Source organism: Protobothrops mucrosquamatus, unplaced genomic scaffold (assembly GCF_001527695.2).
Source record: "Protobothrops mucrosquamatus isolate PMUCROS unplaced genomic scaffold, P.Mucros_1.0 scaffold1407, whole genome shotgun sequence".
In the NCBI taxonomy this organism is placed as follows: domain Eukaryota; kingdom Metazoa; phylum Chordata; class Lepidosauria; order Squamata; family Viperidae; genus Protobothrops; species Protobothrops mucrosquamatus.
Window position 1 is genome coordinate 380,006 of NW_015387592.1, and position 18,676 is coordinate 398,681.

At 36.8% G+C, this 18,676-nt stretch overlaps 1 protein-coding gene across 1 annotated transcript in view; it reads right to left on the minus strand.

Annotated features, from left to right (window-relative positions):
* Positions 1 to 12,342, minus strand: part of CEP120 (centrosomal protein 120) — a 36,767-nt gene extending 24,425 nt beyond the window's left edge. The window contains exons 1-9 of the mRNA XM_015821841.1: positions 12,250 to 12,342; positions 7,966 to 8,122; positions 7,327 to 7,441; positions 5,783 to 5,924; positions 4,085 to 4,233; positions 3,227 to 3,424; positions 2,409 to 2,636; positions 2,071 to 2,275; positions 615 to 783 (exon numbers count right to left, since the gene is read on the minus strand). Of these exons, the coding sequence (XP_015677327.1) occupies positions 615 to 783; positions 2,071 to 2,275; positions 2,409 to 2,636; positions 3,227 to 3,424; positions 4,085 to 4,233; positions 5,783 to 5,924; positions 7,327 to 7,441; positions 7,966 to 8,122; positions 12,250 to 12,304 (1,418 nt within the window). The 5' untranslated portion in view covers positions 12,305 to 12,342. The remainder of the gene's footprint in view (positions 1 to 614; positions 784 to 2,070; positions 2,276 to 2,408; positions 2,637 to 3,226; positions 3,425 to 4,084; positions 4,234 to 5,782; positions 5,925 to 7,326; positions 7,442 to 7,965; positions 8,123 to 12,249) is intronic.
* Between the last annotated feature and the right edge of the window lie 6,334 nt (positions 12,343 to 18,676).

Consider the following 18,676-nt stretch of genomic DNA (forward strand, 5'->3'; position numbering starts at 1 on the left):
CCGAGTCGTGGACCAGATCCCCCGGATAAGGCCCAAGCTCCGTCAGGAACCTCTCTGGGTCCATCAGTCGCCTGGGACGGAACCATAATGCCACATATAATATTCTAGAATAGAATCTAGAAAAGCACATCATGATTTAGATTGATAAACTCTGCCATAGTATGACAAATCCAAGTCAGAATGGTGTTTGGCTATGATTCAAAGAAAAATGCAATTAGCTATGACTAAAACATTACTATTTTATTTTCCTTATACATCATTCCATTGTTAAGCAGCAAATCTCCAATTTAGCATCCTGGCTAGCCCATTTACTGCTTTTTATCTCAAAATGTCTGGAATCCCAGAAAAGATACACTAGTATTCAAAAACAATCATTTGTTACAATGTATCAGAAAGGAATGAGTGCGAAGAATCTCAACATTTCTAGGAGAAAACAATGCATTTAAGGTTTTTGTATTTAACAAGAAAATATCCTCCAAAGTAAATCCCATAAAATAGTTTTTTCACGTGGTGTTTACTTAAGATCTAGACCTGTATCTTAAGATTTTACATTGTTTTATATAGCAAAAATAAATCATGCCTTCCTAATGAATTACAGTGTAAAGCTTTCATACCTTAACATACAATTAACAGGAAATCCAGCATCCAGATTATGGACAGCTCTTAAATCTACTGAAAAACAAAAATGATGGGATGATGCAGGAACAGCAATTTTTTGTCCTGTAGTGGATTCAGAAGTACTGGGATGTTGAGTCTGAGAAGCAGGCAGTTTACTTTTCAAAGCTGCAAATATAAACACAAAACTAACTTCAAAAAAAGTGTTAGCTTTTCTTCCAATAAAAGCTTCTCAATATAGTGTTGCAACAGTTTTAAATAAGTGTAAGTTAGTATTACTCTAAGGTTAGTATTACTCTACGGCTCAGTGATTAAAGATGCTGAACTTGTCAGCTGGAAAGCTGATAGCCCGGGTTCGAGACCTGAGTGCCACATGACAGGATGAGCTCCCATTACTTGCCCCGGCTCCTGCCAACCTAGCAGTAGGAAAGGATGCAAATGCAATGAGATAAATAGGTACCATTTCAGTGGGGAAGTAACAGCATGCTGTGCGCCTCAGCATATAATCATGCTGGCCACAATCATGCTGGTTGGACAATGCTGGCTCCCTTGCTTAAGAAACAGAGTTGAACACTGCCCCCTAGAGTCAGATTTGACTGGACAGAGGAAACTTTTTCCATTATTACTCTAGTTTTATTTGTTAAAAACACAATTCTCAACCAGATATATATCTATTGCTATAGGTTCATAAAAAATATTCCACGTGGCATCTTGAAGACAATTCATGTGATTAAGGCTAATATTTCTGGCAGACTAGTATTTACAAAATATATTTCCACATTTCTATATAAGGACAAAATCATATAAAGCAGGGGTCGCCAACCTATGGGCCACGGGATAGGCTGGCCAGTGTGTGCACACGTGTGCGTGTACTCATGCCCACTCATGCTAGCGCCGCTGCTATGCAAATGCGCCCCGCACGCCAAAAACAGGGTACCGCAGTGAAAACGAGGTGCCACGGACCAAAAATGGGGCGCGGTGAGCCGAAACCAGGGTGCCGCTAGTGTCACACGGGGGCTAGCACCGCTGTTTGCATCGTGTGTGCCCGCAGCCCCATTTGTGTGCACACGCACACATCCGTGTAAAATCCTTTCTCCTCTCTTTCTCTCCGGTCCGCCAACCGAGAAAGATTGGAGACCTCTGGTATAAAGCACTCGTAAGTTACTGTATTCTGTTTACACAAAAAAGCCTGCTGTTGTTATACTAGTAATTTATTTTAAAATGAAATATGAAACCTACAACCATAAACAGATAATGCTCTCAAACTAAACATAAAGGAATTCCATAGGTAGGAATTCCACCTATTCAGAGCTTTTAGAATGTTTTAAATTAAATTAAATCATTGTGCAGAGTAAAAAAAATTTCTATGAGGCTGCTATAAAAAAGATACAAGGCAAGAATAAGTTTGGGCTAGAGATAATAAGTTACGAGATATAGGTTCTGTCCAATTATTACCTTTTTTCTGTAATTTTGGATTTTTGTCATACTGAATACTTTCTACTTCACTTTCTGTAGCATCCTCTTTTATGGGGGGAGAATGTTGTGTCTGAGGTAAGATATCTTGGGAGCCATTTTCAGGTCTCACTTCTTTATCATGTGTTGGGGACAAACCTTTTTTCACATTTTCAGTCTCAGCCTTTGCAGCTGATTGGATTATAGGCTGAACAAACAAAAAGCAATGTTTATGACTAGCATTAATTTCATTTTCATGTAAAAATGATCATCAGTATATTTTTATTGTATTCTACGCTTTAAATAGTAACAAAAACTAAGTAACAAAAAATGAGCTGCACCTGACAAACTCTGCCATCCTTCTGAAGTGATACCGATACCCCAACAGTAGGTGCCATATCCAAGGGCAAGGGTGGCAGTTTCTGCCGAGCTCTATTAGGTGGAACAAGAATAAATGCTCCTTCTATAGCTACTGGATGCTGGCAAATTTCGGTACTTCCTTTCTTTAATAAGCTAGTTAAAAGAATTTCAGTGCTTCCAAGAGATTGGTCCCCACAACAGAGATGAATCTAGAATTCAGAAGAGCATTATGAGGGGAAAAAGTAAACAAATAGATCATACTGATTAGTCATATTCAAAGAATTTACACAATCACCTCCAAATGCAAGCAGTAAAGATGATACCCAAATATTCATAATGAATCTTAGATTAACGTCTTACGGAAGCAAGGATTCCCCAGATTTTGATTTTCCTCAGATTGTCGTATTTCCCAAAATCCCTAATACTTCAAGTCACAATTTAGCAACAGCTTCAAATAAACATATTATAGGACATGAGTCACAACCCAAACAAGGACAGCAAAACTGATCCAGAGATTAATGGTACTACTAAACCGTGCAGAGACTTCATCATTACCTGTAGATGTTGGATCATTTCTAAACACCCCACAAGCCGAGAGAAATGCTGTCTGCCATTAAACGTATAACAAGAATGTCTCCAATTATGCATGAGCCTATTGAATTATAATATTGCTTTTCTGTAGGGCCAAAACATTTGCCCACATGCCAGACTGGATTGTGATAAGTCCACAAGATTATCTCAGATTCTAGAACAAATTATTAAGGTTTAAACTGTCAACAAAAATGGTAAAACTGCTTACCTGCAACTTTGAGTGAGCAAAAAAGTAAGCTCTTAGAACTTCAATGCTGCTGCGTATTCTAACAGATGCTCTTTCTGGTTCAAAGTTTGGATTCATCAGGTCAGTAAATGGTTCATTGGTAACATCATTACCAAGGAGTGAATAGTAAAAGAAGAATTCAGGCTGTCGTTCTGGAATTTTCACTGTGGTAGGTATTAACTATTGTGAATGTAGAGGAAAACACAAAACAGACTATGCATCCTCAGATTGATCATTTGGATCTATGAGCATTCATCTGCACTCCCACAATAAAGATTCTTCCACATTCCACTAAATTTATTCAGGCATTTAAATATTTAGCAAATATAAAATCAGAGGACTCAAAGATAAGAGTAACTATTAGCTCCTGCTCATTTTTTTAGCTACTCCCATCAGGACAGAATACAGTTAATTTAGATTTTTAGATTTTAGAGCAAGAAATAAAAAGAGAAAGATAGATAATAGGACCATGCATATTCAAATATGATTTGAAGTGATTCAGAATTTGCATAATCCAGTCCCTCACTAATACTCATTAAAAAAGCTTGTCTAATTTCAGGTTTCTGTGCAAGCGATGTGACCCACTGAAAGAAGCAATTAAAGTTAATGAAACACAAAGCAGTCACAGCTGAAAAAAATATGGACAGCTTTAACGAGCAGAGATGGGTGCTATGCAATAAGGTTCAAAATATTTGTTTGTAATAATTTTAAAGAGTATATGGAATTCCAGGTTTGATAATATTACAAAGTCATCATGCACTGTGAAGATCATGCTTTATAAAATCTTCTACATGGTAACCAAGAACTTAGCCATTTAAAAACATGAATCAATATTATTACCTGTTCTAATTGTGTAGCAAATGCAATAGTAACTGACAAAACAAAATAGTCACGGCAATATTCTGCTGGTCCAATTTGATGATATCCTTCCTCTTCATTCAGCACAGGTACAAGATTTTTGGGGTCCAATCCAGGTAACTGAAAAGATACTTTAAAAAAGAAGAAATTTGACTTGGACTTTCTGAAAAAAATTGATCCAAAAGTTTTTATGTTGTGAACACACCTAATACCAATTTGATCACTGCAGTTTATAAAAGTTGTGCCTCAAGGAAACTAAAACGTTTCCTAGTAAATATAAAACAATTGTATAAATTTATTACACATCTATGTATATGTTTTGTGTGTGCGTGCGTGTGTGTTTGTGTGTATATATATATTCTTTGATAGGTAGGTAAATAGATATTTAAAAATGTGTTGTATTACGCATTTTTGTGTTACACACAAAAATTTTAAACCTACCTTTTAATAAATTTGAATCCGTCAATTATTTACCAATTTGGAATAATCTAGCATAATTTGGTATTGAAAATGATTCCTAAAAATCACATTTTTTATATTGTAAAGCATTTCCTATATTCATTCTGGTGTACTACCAAGGAGGACTGCAATAAAGTATACCAGTTTAACTGAAGATCATTAGTACAAACAGAAGTTATAGCACTGTTCATAGACAGTGGGCACAGTGCCTGGCTTTTATAAACTGGCTTTATTATGTTATACAAACTGTCTATAAATCAAACAAATTTAACACAAAGAGTGCAAGAAAATGTTATGAAGCATATAGATGAAAAGAAATTCCACCATATGACATACAGTACACATTAAGTTTATACTTTGCATAAATTTACAACAGAATATAAAAAAGCTTTAGGACAGAGAATAATATAAAAGTATGAAGAATAAAACCATAATGCTAAATAAAGTTTAAGTAAAATATCACATGCTGAAAAATGATTAAAAAAACAGCAGTAAGAATGATTAATTTAGAGAAACAATAAGTATTATAAAATGTAATGAAAACAAAAAATTAAAATTCCAATCCAGGAAAAATAGTAGATATGCAATCCAGTTTATAATTCTAAAATGTGATTAACATCTTAATTTTTAAAGTAAATTAGTCTGAGTATGATCTTGATATATAGGAGGAGACAATCAGAAACAGCCTTAAGAGAGATGGAATGGAATCTGTTCTGAGTCTGAACAAACATTAAAAGTGAAATGAATTTACAAGATAAGTATGTCTTTCCATATTTTGGAAAGACATATAACTCTATATATACTTTTAATTAAAAATTATTAACCAAGATTTTCTGGATATATAATATTGTACACTTATAAACAGTCAGAAATAAGGTCTCAAACTTTTCCAATAGGACTGAGCAGAATTCTGGCTTAATGGGTCTACTTAAAAAACTAATCTGGAGGTCTACCAGTTGCATTTAAGTAAAATCAAATAAATAATAAAATTGGACATATATTTAAAATTAATAAACTTGAGTGCAACTACATGAATCTGACAAGTTCATTTTAGGCACAAAATAATGTGTTCAATAGAAATAATAAATAGAAACAAGTTTATAAGACATTTGTATGGCAAATTTGTCAACCATTTCTGGACTTAGAAATATTCATAATTATCACAATTCACAGAATTTCTCTTGTTCCTTATGAAAAAAAAGCATTTATTTTACTACTAACCTGCCATTTCTCTGGGAGGTGCTTCCCTTGCTTTAAAACCATTGATGGATGCTTTGGTGTCAGTTTCTAGCATCAGATTTAGTTGCAATTCAGGCTTAAATTTTGTGTATCTATTGCTGAGTAAAGGATACCATTTTGGTGGCTGTAGCAATTTTATTTAAAAAGAGATAAATAATATGCTTACAATAAAGAATCAATAATGAACAGCCAATAAAAGAATACATTTGAGGTGCAGCAAGATAAATTAAGCAGTTAAGCAGGAATATTTTAAGAGTTCAAAAAATAAAATTAACAAATACTTCTAAGTGACCACACTCTTTACATTATAAAGCTGCATAACAAAAAAAAAACATCAGATGTACAGATGTTGAGACTCTAGAAAGAGTATAGAGAAGAGCAACAAAGATGATTAGGGGACTGGAGGCTAAAACATATAAGGAACGGTTGCTGGAATTGGATATGTCTAGTTTAATGAAGAGAAGGACGAGCGGGGACATGATAGCAGTGTTCCAATATCTCAGGGGCTGCCACAAAGAAGAGGGAGTCAAGCTATTCTCCAAAGCACCTGAAAGCAGGACAAGAAGCAACGGATGGAAACTAACCAAAGAGAGAAGCAACCTAGAATTAAGGAGAAACTTCCTGACAGTTAGAACAATTAGCCAGTGGAACAACCTGCCTCCAGAAGCGGTGAATGCTCCAACACTGGAAGTTTTTAAGAAGAAACTGGACAACCATTTGTCCGAAATGGTATAGGGTTATCTGCCTGAGCAGGGGGTTGGACTTGATAACCTCCAAGGTCCTTTCCAACTTTATTATTATTATTATTATTATTATTATTATTATCATTATTATTATTAATTATTATTATTATTATTATTATTATTATTATTACAGTACACAAGCAGATATTTATCTGTTCTATGTACTATCAGTTTTTTGTTCAATTTCCCAAAACCATAAACAATTAAGCAACATGAAGATATTATTTTGGTATTGTGCAACATAGCTGGCTATGGGCTTCAATAAACTCTGGTTAAATCACTATGTAACATATTGTATGAACATGTAATTTAGTTAATCTAAAGCAGGCATGTCAAACACGTATCGCGACTTTTTCCCCGTTGCCGGCAATGGGGTGGGCGCGGTTTTATTGTGACACATCCGGCCCGTGGGCCGGCAGTTTGACATGCCTGATCTAAAGCATAGTTTCACTGAAGAATAAAGCAGTATCTTTTCTAGTCTGCTTTATAACTGCAGGTGGAATCCCAAATTCCTGCACTGAGAAAGTTTCTACCACTCAAAAGCTAAATGATAGAAAGTCAAGTCACATTCTTTCCTGTGTCTACATATTTTTTTCCTTTATGAAGGATTAACAATTATTTGAAAGCTCACCAGTAATCTGAAATGGTGTAATCCAAACATATATATTCAACTCTGTGCAAAGTTAGGTTTGATACATTATTACTTAATCCAAATTAAAACAACTTAATCTGGAATACACACAAAGGAACTTATTTTATCATTAGATACAGAATTACAAATACCTGCTTTTTCTCTTGAGCAGTTCTTAAATCTAGCACAATATAACCTATTGTCTCTTTAACTGCAGATAGAGAATCCAAAGCAAAGCACTGCAACTTGACAGGTGTACGCTGTAATCTGTATAAAATATGAATCCCATGCAAGAATTGTTAGCATACATATTTTTTTCTTTTGTGAGTTTGAATGCAGATATCTTAATGTTTTACATATTTCAGAAACAACTATACTAATTAAAAGTATTCTCTCACAAAAAAACTTTATTACCATTTTTATTCACAACAAATACAATCTAGTATTTAAAACTCTTTCTCCAAGATAATTGTATAAAAGAGAACAGATCCCTGTATTACTTTTTTCTGGGCAAATCTAAGATAATCTGGGATAATAAAACTGGGAGCAGAAACTCTTATTTTAGATAAATATAATAGTTGACAATCACATATTCCATTACCACATTTATTTCTTCCATTACGAAGGCATTTGAAAAAATAACCATAGGCAACAACTGGTCTTTATCTCTTGTGTCTCTGAATTTTACAGCACTATCACAGATCAACTCACTATAATAATTATTAAAAAAAATTCAGGGACCTAAAGCAAGTCAATGTAATTTACCCATCCACAACTTTTTGAGAAATAACCTGTGTTGGTGAAGTGCTTTCCTATCAAGTTCCCAAGCTAACTCCGTGGCAAATTCTGGTTGATCAGTATGTTCCACAGGATCTGTAGCCAAATGTTCGCCATCAAACTTTGCTTCTACCACCAGCAGACGCTTTGGACGTTTTGGAAAATAACGCCCTAGAAAAAAAAATGGAAAATACAATTAAAAAGCTCTTAAATAGAAAAACTGAAAACTTATTTCATCAATCACAAAATGTATTGCCAAAGTTGATTCAAATATTCAAAAACAATTGTTAACCGCTGCACAACTGCATCTTCCATTGACTGGTTTCAAATAAATTGATAATAGCTTATCCCAATTATAGAAAAACTTGGTTGTGTCTGCAATGGACAGTAACTCAGATGATTTCTTCAAAAATGTAATGCTTGCATTTACATATTTTGCTAAGCCAAATTCTGGTTTAAAGGGAACAGGTAGCATGCTATAGCATACAGCATAAATAATCCATCTCTCTATTACTGCTGAGCTAACATAGAAATCCATGTATTTTGTTTAGCATAACATGTTAACAGGAAATGCTGCCTCGTTTGTTTTATCAAATAAAAGGAGTTCTGGTTTTCATCTTTCCAGTTTGTGCATATTGCTACAAGAGCCACAAAGCTTCCATGGGTCATTTCTTTACTAACGCTAGCAGAAGTGGGAGAGATCAAATTCATTCACACTAAGCCAGAATTCTAATTAAGAATGAAATACAAATATAATTAGGACCAGGTTTATAGCAGTCACATACTTAAAGGCTCCAGATTACAGTCTTCTAAGAGAAATGGCCACTACAAAAAGAAAGAAAACCACTCTGTTGCCTTGTTAAGGAAAACATTGACAGAATTTACAGTATGAACTGTTTCACAATATATCAAAACCAATGCATGTATGTGGCTGTACTCCCCAATCCCTCAGCTAGACTAGCCCATACTCATATCCTATAGCAGTAATGGCAAACATATGACACACGTATCAAAGGTCATATGCCACAATATTTTGGATGATGCATCAGTGTTCATCAACACACAACAACTATTTGTGAAATCACACTCATTCTCATGCAATTTTCGAAGGGTGCAGAGGAATGGGCTGTGTTATTGACAGCCTCTGAAAACTGCATGAGAACAGGGCATACTTTTACCGTTTTAAGAAGTTGCAGAGACTGTAGAACAGCATTCTCCAAAGCTCTTTCAAGAAAGAAGACCTCATGCAACCCAGATTAGCCTAAGGTAGGGCGGTGTGGGCCTTTCAACAGAAAGCAAATACTGCCTGAGGGTAAATGGTACACAGCTCATGAGCCATGGGAAAGGGCACGATGTGGCCTGAGAAGCAGCAGTGGCATCAGGATAAAAGTCAAAGACATCTACTTCAGGCCTAGCCTTGGATGCCGCTGTTCAGGGTGACCTAAGGCGGGAAGAGAGAAAGAATGGTTTCTCTTTTGTTTGGGGATTGGATGGGACATGCCAGAGTCAAGTTAGGCATTTTCCAAATTTTTGATACTCTGAGCCCAAAAAGTTCACCTTCGTTGGCCTATAGTCTCTTAAAGGTTCCTGTGGGAGAAAAGCATCAGTCTATTTTTGCTTACTCTGGAATATAAGTCTTGCCTCATAACACACTTTAGGACAACAGAACTATAAGAATAACCAATGTAAACATGGTATTCTATCTATCTGGTATGGGGCTTCCGATATGTCAATCAAGAAAATGGTTAAAATTTCTCTCCTATTTTATCAGTTGCCAACCGAAGCTGGGAAGCAAGGCAGCCCTTTGGCTACAGCTATTCTACTCATCAGCTCTCATTCTGTAGAACAGGGCTTTTCAACCTTTTCATCCATTGTACCACTTTTAGGATATGACAATATCCAAGTACCACCAGTCACCTAGCAAAGTGTCAAAAACTTCATGACCCCCCCCAAAAAAGGAAAAAAGTGATAAAGTACAGATAGTCCTCGACTTGAAACAGTTCGCTTAGTGACTGTTCGAAGTTACAATGGCACTGAAAAAAGTGCCCCCCAAGGCACAGCTGATCAAGACATCTGCCTGCCCACCCGGCGGCGTTCTTCCTCCTGTCCGAGGTTTTCATTGTTGTGAGCATTTCTGTTGAGGATTGGCAGCGGGGGTGGGGTGGGGGTGTTTGGTTTTCATCCCCCCCGTCTGCTGGGTGATTGCAGCAGGTTTTGGTCACTTCACATGACCCTGGGACACTGTGACCATCATAAATATGAATCAGTTGCCAAGCATCTGAATGTAAATCACAAGACCCTGGAGATGCTGCAACATTCCAGCTGATCGGCACTTCTTCTGGGCTCAGCAGAAGCACCAGGATCAGGGCCGAGCTCCAGCTGGAGCCTGGCGCTGATCCTGGTGCTTCCACTGAGCCCTGACAGCCCTGCAGCTCCAGCCATCTCTCGCTTAGGCTTGTGCGGTGCTGCCACCGGTTCAGCTCATTCCCCTCCCCTGCTACCACTTTTCTAGGATGGTCGCGTACCACCTGCCAGGTGCCAATGTACCACAGGTGGTACCCGTACCACTGGTTGAAAAGCCCTACTGTAGAACACATGTACTAAAACAGATCAGACAGATTCTTTTAGCATTCCCTTGAGCAAAAATCCAAACCATCTGCCAAGTTTCATAAACTATGAAATTCTGAAATGATATGATCAAATACACATACTATGGCTGCAATCCTATATATATTTAGGGCTGCAAAAGTTATTTGTGAGTAAATATGGATAGATTGTTTATTCCGATGCACGTGGGACCTGCTAGCAAACGAAATTAAAGCCAAGGACAAAATGTAGCTAACACCAAATATACTTCATAATCTTCATATAGTATGTATGAAGTTGTGTTTTGGTTTTTTCCAATAGTTACATTTCAAATTTTAAATACCATGCACTGTAAAATCAGATTCAGCTCTACTGTAAATAACTGCATTATAGATTAACCCACCAACAAAATTTGAGTAATATATAACCAGAAAATTTGTAAACCATTTGCTATTACAAAAACTACAATGTGAAGCATGAATTTACCAGATTGTGGCAACCCATAATGTAACAAAAATTCCTGATGCTTAACTCTATTGTAAAAACTAAACTAAAATTGGACAAATAAATATCTGCCTAAATGCTTATTTATACAGTGACAAAATCAATGTATTGCTTTGAGTAAAGTTTGTCTGTTCCAGAATAATCTCCCAGAAATCAAGGACATCAATTATATCAGCTCTGAAATAGGAAATTACAGCGTGAACAATGTAACCCACCCACAGTTCTTGCTACCATAGAAAGAATAATCTGAAAACAACACTAAATGTATTCTTCCTTCTTTATTGTGTTTTTGTAGGTTTTTTCCCCCCCAATATACCCTAACCCTGAGCTTATTTTTATAGTACAAGTCCTTTTGGCCAGAAACCAACTAAACAGAAATGTACCCTTAAGATGAAAAATGTGAGGACAATTTTAACCATTGGAAATCATTTAACAACTTCCAGATCAAATATGAGAAAGGAAAGATTATTCTCATAGGAACTACGTAGGAAATTATTGGTTATTTTATTAAACATTTTAAGCCCAACTCTGTAATGACTCTGGGTAAAATAAAGATTTCCTCAGAGTGTTCCCTCTCATTACTGTACCCTCACATAACACAAAGTTCAAGACGGTACTGAGCTCAAGGAAGAATTCTTTAGAACGTACTTGGCTTATTCAGATGAGATAAGATCTTACCATCTGGGCAAAAATATGGAATATGTGAAGTTGGTACAGATGCTTCCTCAAAATATTTCATTGCACTGGAAGACTTCTATATGCTTCAGAAAAGAAAAATCAATTTATTGCTACCACTGCAGCAGCACCAATTGTGGTTTCTGCTACTACCCCTTTGCTGGTCAGATTTAATGCCTGAACGCTACCCAAACCCAAGATGGTCCATAATTGCCTCCAAAAGTATTCTCCAGCCCCAGGAGCCAATAAGAGTTTAAAATCTGGAAGTGACCAGGTTGATTTAGGCCAGGGGTTCTCAACCTTGGCAACTTTAAGACTTGTGGACTTCAACTCCCAGAATTCCTCAGCCAGCTTTGCTGGCTGAGGAATTCTGGGAGTTGAAGTCCACAAGTCTTAAAGTTGCCAAGGTTGAGAACCCCTGATTTAGGCGGTATTCACAGGCAAGAGAAAGGGGTGCGATCGCTTTTCCCACCAATTCCTCTCCAGATACACACTCGATGAGCTGATCCTCCGAGAACTGCTTTAGAAATTACCTTCCAAGATAGAGACCACAATGAGGAGCTGGTCAGCCTTAGGGCCCATTTTCATTCGGGTCAGCAGCTACCGAGCCAAGACTGGCTGGCTGGCTCACGGCTTAATTCGCTCCAGAAGAAAGCACGGCTGGTAACGTCCGAAGCTGACTTCCTATATCGGACGCCAGAAGGCAGGTCTCTCTCTCTCTTCCAGTCCCGCCGGCCCGAAGCTCTTTCGCGCCTCCGACTCGTTTTCAATTCAGCCGCCGCTTAGCAACCGGGAGGAGTAACGAGAGGGCATGCCGGAACGCCAGAACCAGCGGCCGAGGGAAGAGCAGCGCCGGCCCAGCCTGTTGCTTCACTTCCGTCTCTCGGTCTCTTGTCTTCGCAGCGAAGAGCCACAGCGCCACTTACTGGACCGGCGGGGAAGATCCCGAAAGGGAGCCCTGCCCTAAAAACAGCAGCAGCAGGTGCGGTTTGGTCTCCGCACAGGGAGGGGATACGTTTCAGTTTTGAACAGCTGTGGGTGTCCTCAGCTTACATGCGAATTAGCAACCGGACTCTCCCGCAAAAGCTAACAAAAGTGAACAAAGGAGCTGCACGTCCATCCTAAAACCAGATGGCCGAAACAGCTACTGGGGTGGGGAGCCGAGGGAAAGATTAAAACCAAAAGATTAATCAGCGCAAGTGAACTTCCTGTCATTGGGCTTTATTAAAGACCTTCTCGTCCTCGCAGACAGAGGTGTACAAAATAGGGTTGCCAGGTGTCCACTATTTGAGTGGACAGTCCACTTTTTTTCACATTATGTTCACTATTTTTTTTCACAAAATAGTGGACATTTTTTTTTATTTAAAAGCTTTATGATGAAATGGTACATAATCTAAAGCTGTACAGTCTACTTTTTTTTACTACTTAAACCCCCCCCCCCCCCGCTTGTCCGCTATTTTTTGGAAGCAGACCTGGCAACCCTATGTACAAATAATTATTTCCATTGCAAGTGGGCGGTGAGGGTGTTTCTCCATGCTTTCTTGAAATCCCTTACTTAATGGGATCTGCTTGCTTTCTGCAGAAGATTCCTTGGTCAACCGTACTAGCTGTAATCGGATCCACCCTCCCTCCAAGATTTTACTTCAAATTGTCTCCTTTCAGCCGCTTTGCTATTTTCAAAGGTGCGGGTGATAAGACTTAATTGACGGTGCACCCACTTGGTTTGGGATCTCTCACATAAGTCATCTATTTTTTTTTCAAGAACATACAATATGTAACACTCAGTCTTCTGAAAGGTTTGCCCCCCTTTTTTCAGTTTGGTCTCATCTCAAACAAGTCACATTATGTCTCCCTATATAATTCTTGAAGGGTGGAGGGAATAATCCTTCCTCTTGGTTTAACATCTTTGTTTTTCTTTATGATTACTGGGAAGGCTAATTTTAGCTTCAGTGAACTTCAGAAATGAAGCCAAGTGCATCACTCAGTCTCTAATGTGTTTACATTATCTTTCTATCTAGTGTTGTAGATCTTCTGTGGCCTTATTGCAGAGAAGCCCTCCTTAAGATGAGCTATTTATTTTTAAATTTATAAATTCATAACCAGAATATATGTATATGTATCTCTACCAGCAATTAAATTAACACATATCAACCATCTATATCTGTATTATTTGACTCTTCCTATTAATTATGTGACATGACCTTAGTATTGAAAAAACTACTGATTACTTTTTATTGTTTTGTTTTTGGATTTTTTGGGGGGAGGGAGGGTATATGGTCACACTTCCAAAAGAAATACTGGGGTGCAAACAACCACCATTTTTCCCTTTTAGATGAGTGCTTTAATGATGCAGAAAGCTGGCATTTTGCTTTAAAGCATGCCATTATTCCACTTTTAAAATGTAACATTACTTATCTGGTTAAAGGTCAGAGAAAGCAGGGAGCCAAGAAAGATGATTGCATGCCGGTTGAATTCTATAACATTGTAATGGTGCAAGTGCACAAAGACATCCTAACAGTTATTGCAGAAAGTTGAGAGAAAAGCTGGGAAACAGTGAGGGAATGATACAATGCCAAAGAAGGGAAAATAAAATATTACTTTCTTAACTTTCACATCATTTTGGTATAGTATAACTAGCAGCACTAATTCGAAGAAGTTAAACTCTTTGCAATTTTTCCAATAATTTATGTATATTTGTTATGATAAAATGGCTAATATAGAAAACTATTTTGTCTGTTTTCTCCTATTTCATGCTTTTTAATATTTTAAATGAGACAGTGAAATTAAAAAAATTGAATGGCAAAATATTTTCATATTGTTGTAATTCATGCAGTCAAGGGAATCAAAGTCAGCTCAAGGATGTCTACCTTTGAAAAAAAGTTGCCTCAAGAGCTAATTAGGTGGTCTCTATATATTTGTGGCTATTGTATTATTCCTAGTTTTCTTTCCATTAGTTATTCTCAGATTAAATTGTATTGCTGAAGGAAAGAAGCTGATTTAAGTTCCATTTTTTTATGTAGCATGTACCCCAAACTCTTTTTCATTATGTAATTTGAGATGTATATTCAAAGTCATATATTTGTGCATTCTTTTATTGAAGTTGTTCTAATTATTTTTTTCTTAGTGGAAAAATATAAATAAATATAAATACAAGCCCTGCATTATTATTCTGTGACATGTCATCCAAGACTTTGTAGAATGCCAGCTGCATACACTTAAGTTACATTGGGATAATTGCCCATTGGTTTAAATATTTAGATATTATAGATGTTAATGCTTTTAGCAAAAAAAATATCTGTGTGAGGCTAATTTGTTGCCCACAACAAAACATCTTTATTTCATTTTACAAGGAAACAAAGTTGTATTTCCATCTTTTTGTTTTAGGGTCCAATTACTGTAATACAGATTGAGTAATGAGGCTCCTAGTTTATTTATAGCAGATATTTTGCCTGCTTTGGCAACAATTGAGCTTTTTCTTGCACTTTTCTGTGTGGGGAAAAGCAGCTCTTGAGTTCTCCCTTCAAAGGAATTTCTAAGGTATAGAAATTATTCGGATATTTCAGATTATTATTATTCGGATAATTTCTTTATCTGAGGAAGCTTCTCAGTAGGGCTTCTGAAAAACAATAGGCAAGTAGACCCAGAATGTGCTATTTGGGGAGTAGAAACACCTGCCATTCTGTTCAATGTGAAAATTGAGGTCATACAAATGTTGAATCAGCAATTAGCTTCACCATTCTGGCTCTGGACTCAGTGGAAATTGACCCAGGCCAGGAACCACCATCTCCTTCTCCTCGCAGTCCTCAAGACTGCCAGCACCGAAGAGAAGGCATCAAAAGGTGACACAGGAATGTTTGGCCTTCAAGTAAACCTGGCAAGGCTCCATTGCAGTAAGTTGCTGAGGGAAGCCAGGCGTCAGCCAACTGTAATCAGGCAGGATAAGAAGCAATTATTTAGAAAACAACCTGGAATCAGCAATGATGTTCTGTGAAAACCTTAATTCCTAGCTACCATTTCCCTGTTATTTTCCCTTGCTCTTCCTTCAAATTTATTTACCTGTCTGATGAGCCTGATAGGTGTGCCTGAAATGTGGTCTGAATTTATGAACTTGAGATAGGCTTGATTGATTTACTGTTGCTTTAAACCTGATAGTCACAACTATTTACTGTATGGGACTTAGGCAGCATCATTTCTCTTTCCTATATTAAAGATGAATCCTACACATTGCACTGTTGCTCTTCTTGGGATGTTCATCACTGTTTTGTTGGCATTAATGATGCTTGTTATGTGAGTAGCGTGGTAGCCTAGTGGTGGAGTTCTCACCTCACAATCAGGAGGCTGTGAGTTTGATTCTAGGTAGTGGCATATATTTCTCTCTCTGGGCACAAGTAAATTGTCTGCTGTGAACTCCACATAGGCGTGAGGAAGACATCCAGCCAATAAACACTCAGCTCCATGCAATCACCCTGATTCCGCCCCGATTGAAGGAGTTAAAAGAAAAAAAATGCTTGTTATGTGAAACCATAACAAGCAATTCATTTTTAATCATGGCTTATTGATTAAGCCAGAGTAGCGTTTACTATAAAAACATGTAAGCTCTATGTATACATATACATACACACATACATATACATACATACATACACACACACGCACACACATATATATATATATATATGTGTGTATGTATTTAGTAGTTGAAACAGTAGTAGAAAATACAAACACACGACTATGAGGCACACGGGGTGATATAGTTATATATAGTAGAAAAACAATGAAAAAAGAAAATATATTGGCATCCCTCATTTTATTGCATTTCCTTTGTTGTGCTTCACACATATTACTTTAATTTTTCACAAGATTCTCTATCAGCAAAAAGATTATGACAGTGAAGGCTCAGATGATGACTACCATTTTTAACTATACAGTATTTTTAATTAAGGTGTGTACATTTTTAAGCACAATATGATTGCACACTGAATAGTCTATAGCAGAGGTGTCAAACTGCCAGCCCGCAGGCCGGATGTGTCACCAGGAATCCGCGCCCACCCTTTTGCCGGCAATGGAGAAAAAGCTCCGATACATAGCGCGATGTCACGAGTTTGACATGTCCAGTCTATAGTATAGTGTAAGCATAACTTTTATATTTACTGGGAACCAAAGAAAAATGTGTCACTCTATTGCAATTTGCTTTATTGTAGGAGACTGAAACTGAATACACAATATCTTCGAGATATGCCTTAATAGCAAGAGAAATAGAATACAAATAGAAACAGAAGCCCCAAAAGGCAAAAATTGATAAAAACTATGATTTACATATCATATTGGCTAGGGTAAGGTAAAATCAGACAAACTGGGTTATGGCATAGTGTGATTTATGGGTCCAGCCAGCAAGTAGGTTTTCTTGGGGAACAGCAACACACCACTGAACCAAACTCCTATCTGGACCAATTCTATATTATGGACTTTCCTGTATGGGCCATAAAATACCTTGCCTTTGAAATGTTTCTAAAGGCCTTTATTGATTTAGCATGTTTCTCATGTATGATCTCTTGTAAAGTATTTCTGCTTCAGAAGATCTTGATAAGAAAATAATCAAGTATACTTGGAAAGTATTTCTATGAAGTTGTCTTAACTGCTGTTTCATTTTTCCCAGTAGGTTTTTCTTTGAGAATTTGCTGGTATGGTATTTTGATACCGCATCATCACCAAAAGCTTGGTTAAGGCCAGTTCCTTATGCACCATAATTAATTTTAAATTTCAAAACAAAGCCCAGGAGCATACTTTTGTCAAAATTGAAATGTTATTATTTCTTTATAAATAAATGCTGGAGTTTTAACTATAAAGGGCAAAATAGCTTTTGGACTTTATGGACCATAAAATATATGAAGCATATTTTGCAAATCATTCACATTACTAAAATAATTAATGTTTGTTTGTTTTGCAGCTGCTGGCAGGAATATGAACAGTGAATCAATTTCCATGTGATTCTTCTTTTCCTCCAAAAAAATCATTATGCCTACAAGACAACATAAAAATCTTGTTGCTACTTTTGTGTTTATGCTGCACAAATTAATAATAGTAAGCTAGCCATTTAGTAGTGGAACTATTCATTTATCATGTAAAAATCAAATTGATCAGTCAGCAGCATATTTTATTTACATCTTGTGCTCCAAGCCTCATTTCCCCTTGTCAAGGAAGCTGAAAAAGGAAAGGAGAGGTTTAGTATTTTCACATATTACAAATTATCAGTTGCATTATAAGAATAAATTTAATAGTAAACATTAAATTAAATATTTAAAATTTGTTGAATGAAGTATATAGCATGCATTTTTTGGGGAATTAATTATGCCATACATTCATATAATTACAAATGATATGTTGTTAAAGACTGTAATTCACTGAATACTCTTTTTTTTCCTGCCATGATAACCACATTCATTGGGAATTCTTTATTAACTTATTTGCTTGACCCATTTTCCCGGTGACTTCTATCATAAAAATCTTGAATATATGTACTATAAACCATTTCCTGTAGAAGATGCAGAACAGAAGAATCTATACTTAGCTTATACCGCCAATACCTTCACTGGACTGCTGATCCTCTTTCTTGTGGTTCTTCAAGGTTTAGTCATTCCCCCAGAGGCCTGATATCATATCCTTTCTTATGTCTCACTTGCAAAAGTAGCAAAGTGCTCTATACCAGGTTACTTTAGCTATCCAAGACATCTGTAAAGTTATAAGGTTTTGACTACCCATGTAACCCATAATATTACAGTATCACTAAAATATCTTTACCTGTTTGTTTGAAAATAAGTAACAGCTGATTCACAATGTCATAGATTAAGAACCAAGAAGACTCAGACCCAAGTCAATCCTCAGTCCCTGAAGCTCACCGAATGACTTCAGGCCAGTCTTCTCAGCCCTGTGAAATAAAATATAACTTCAGCAAGCTGTCCT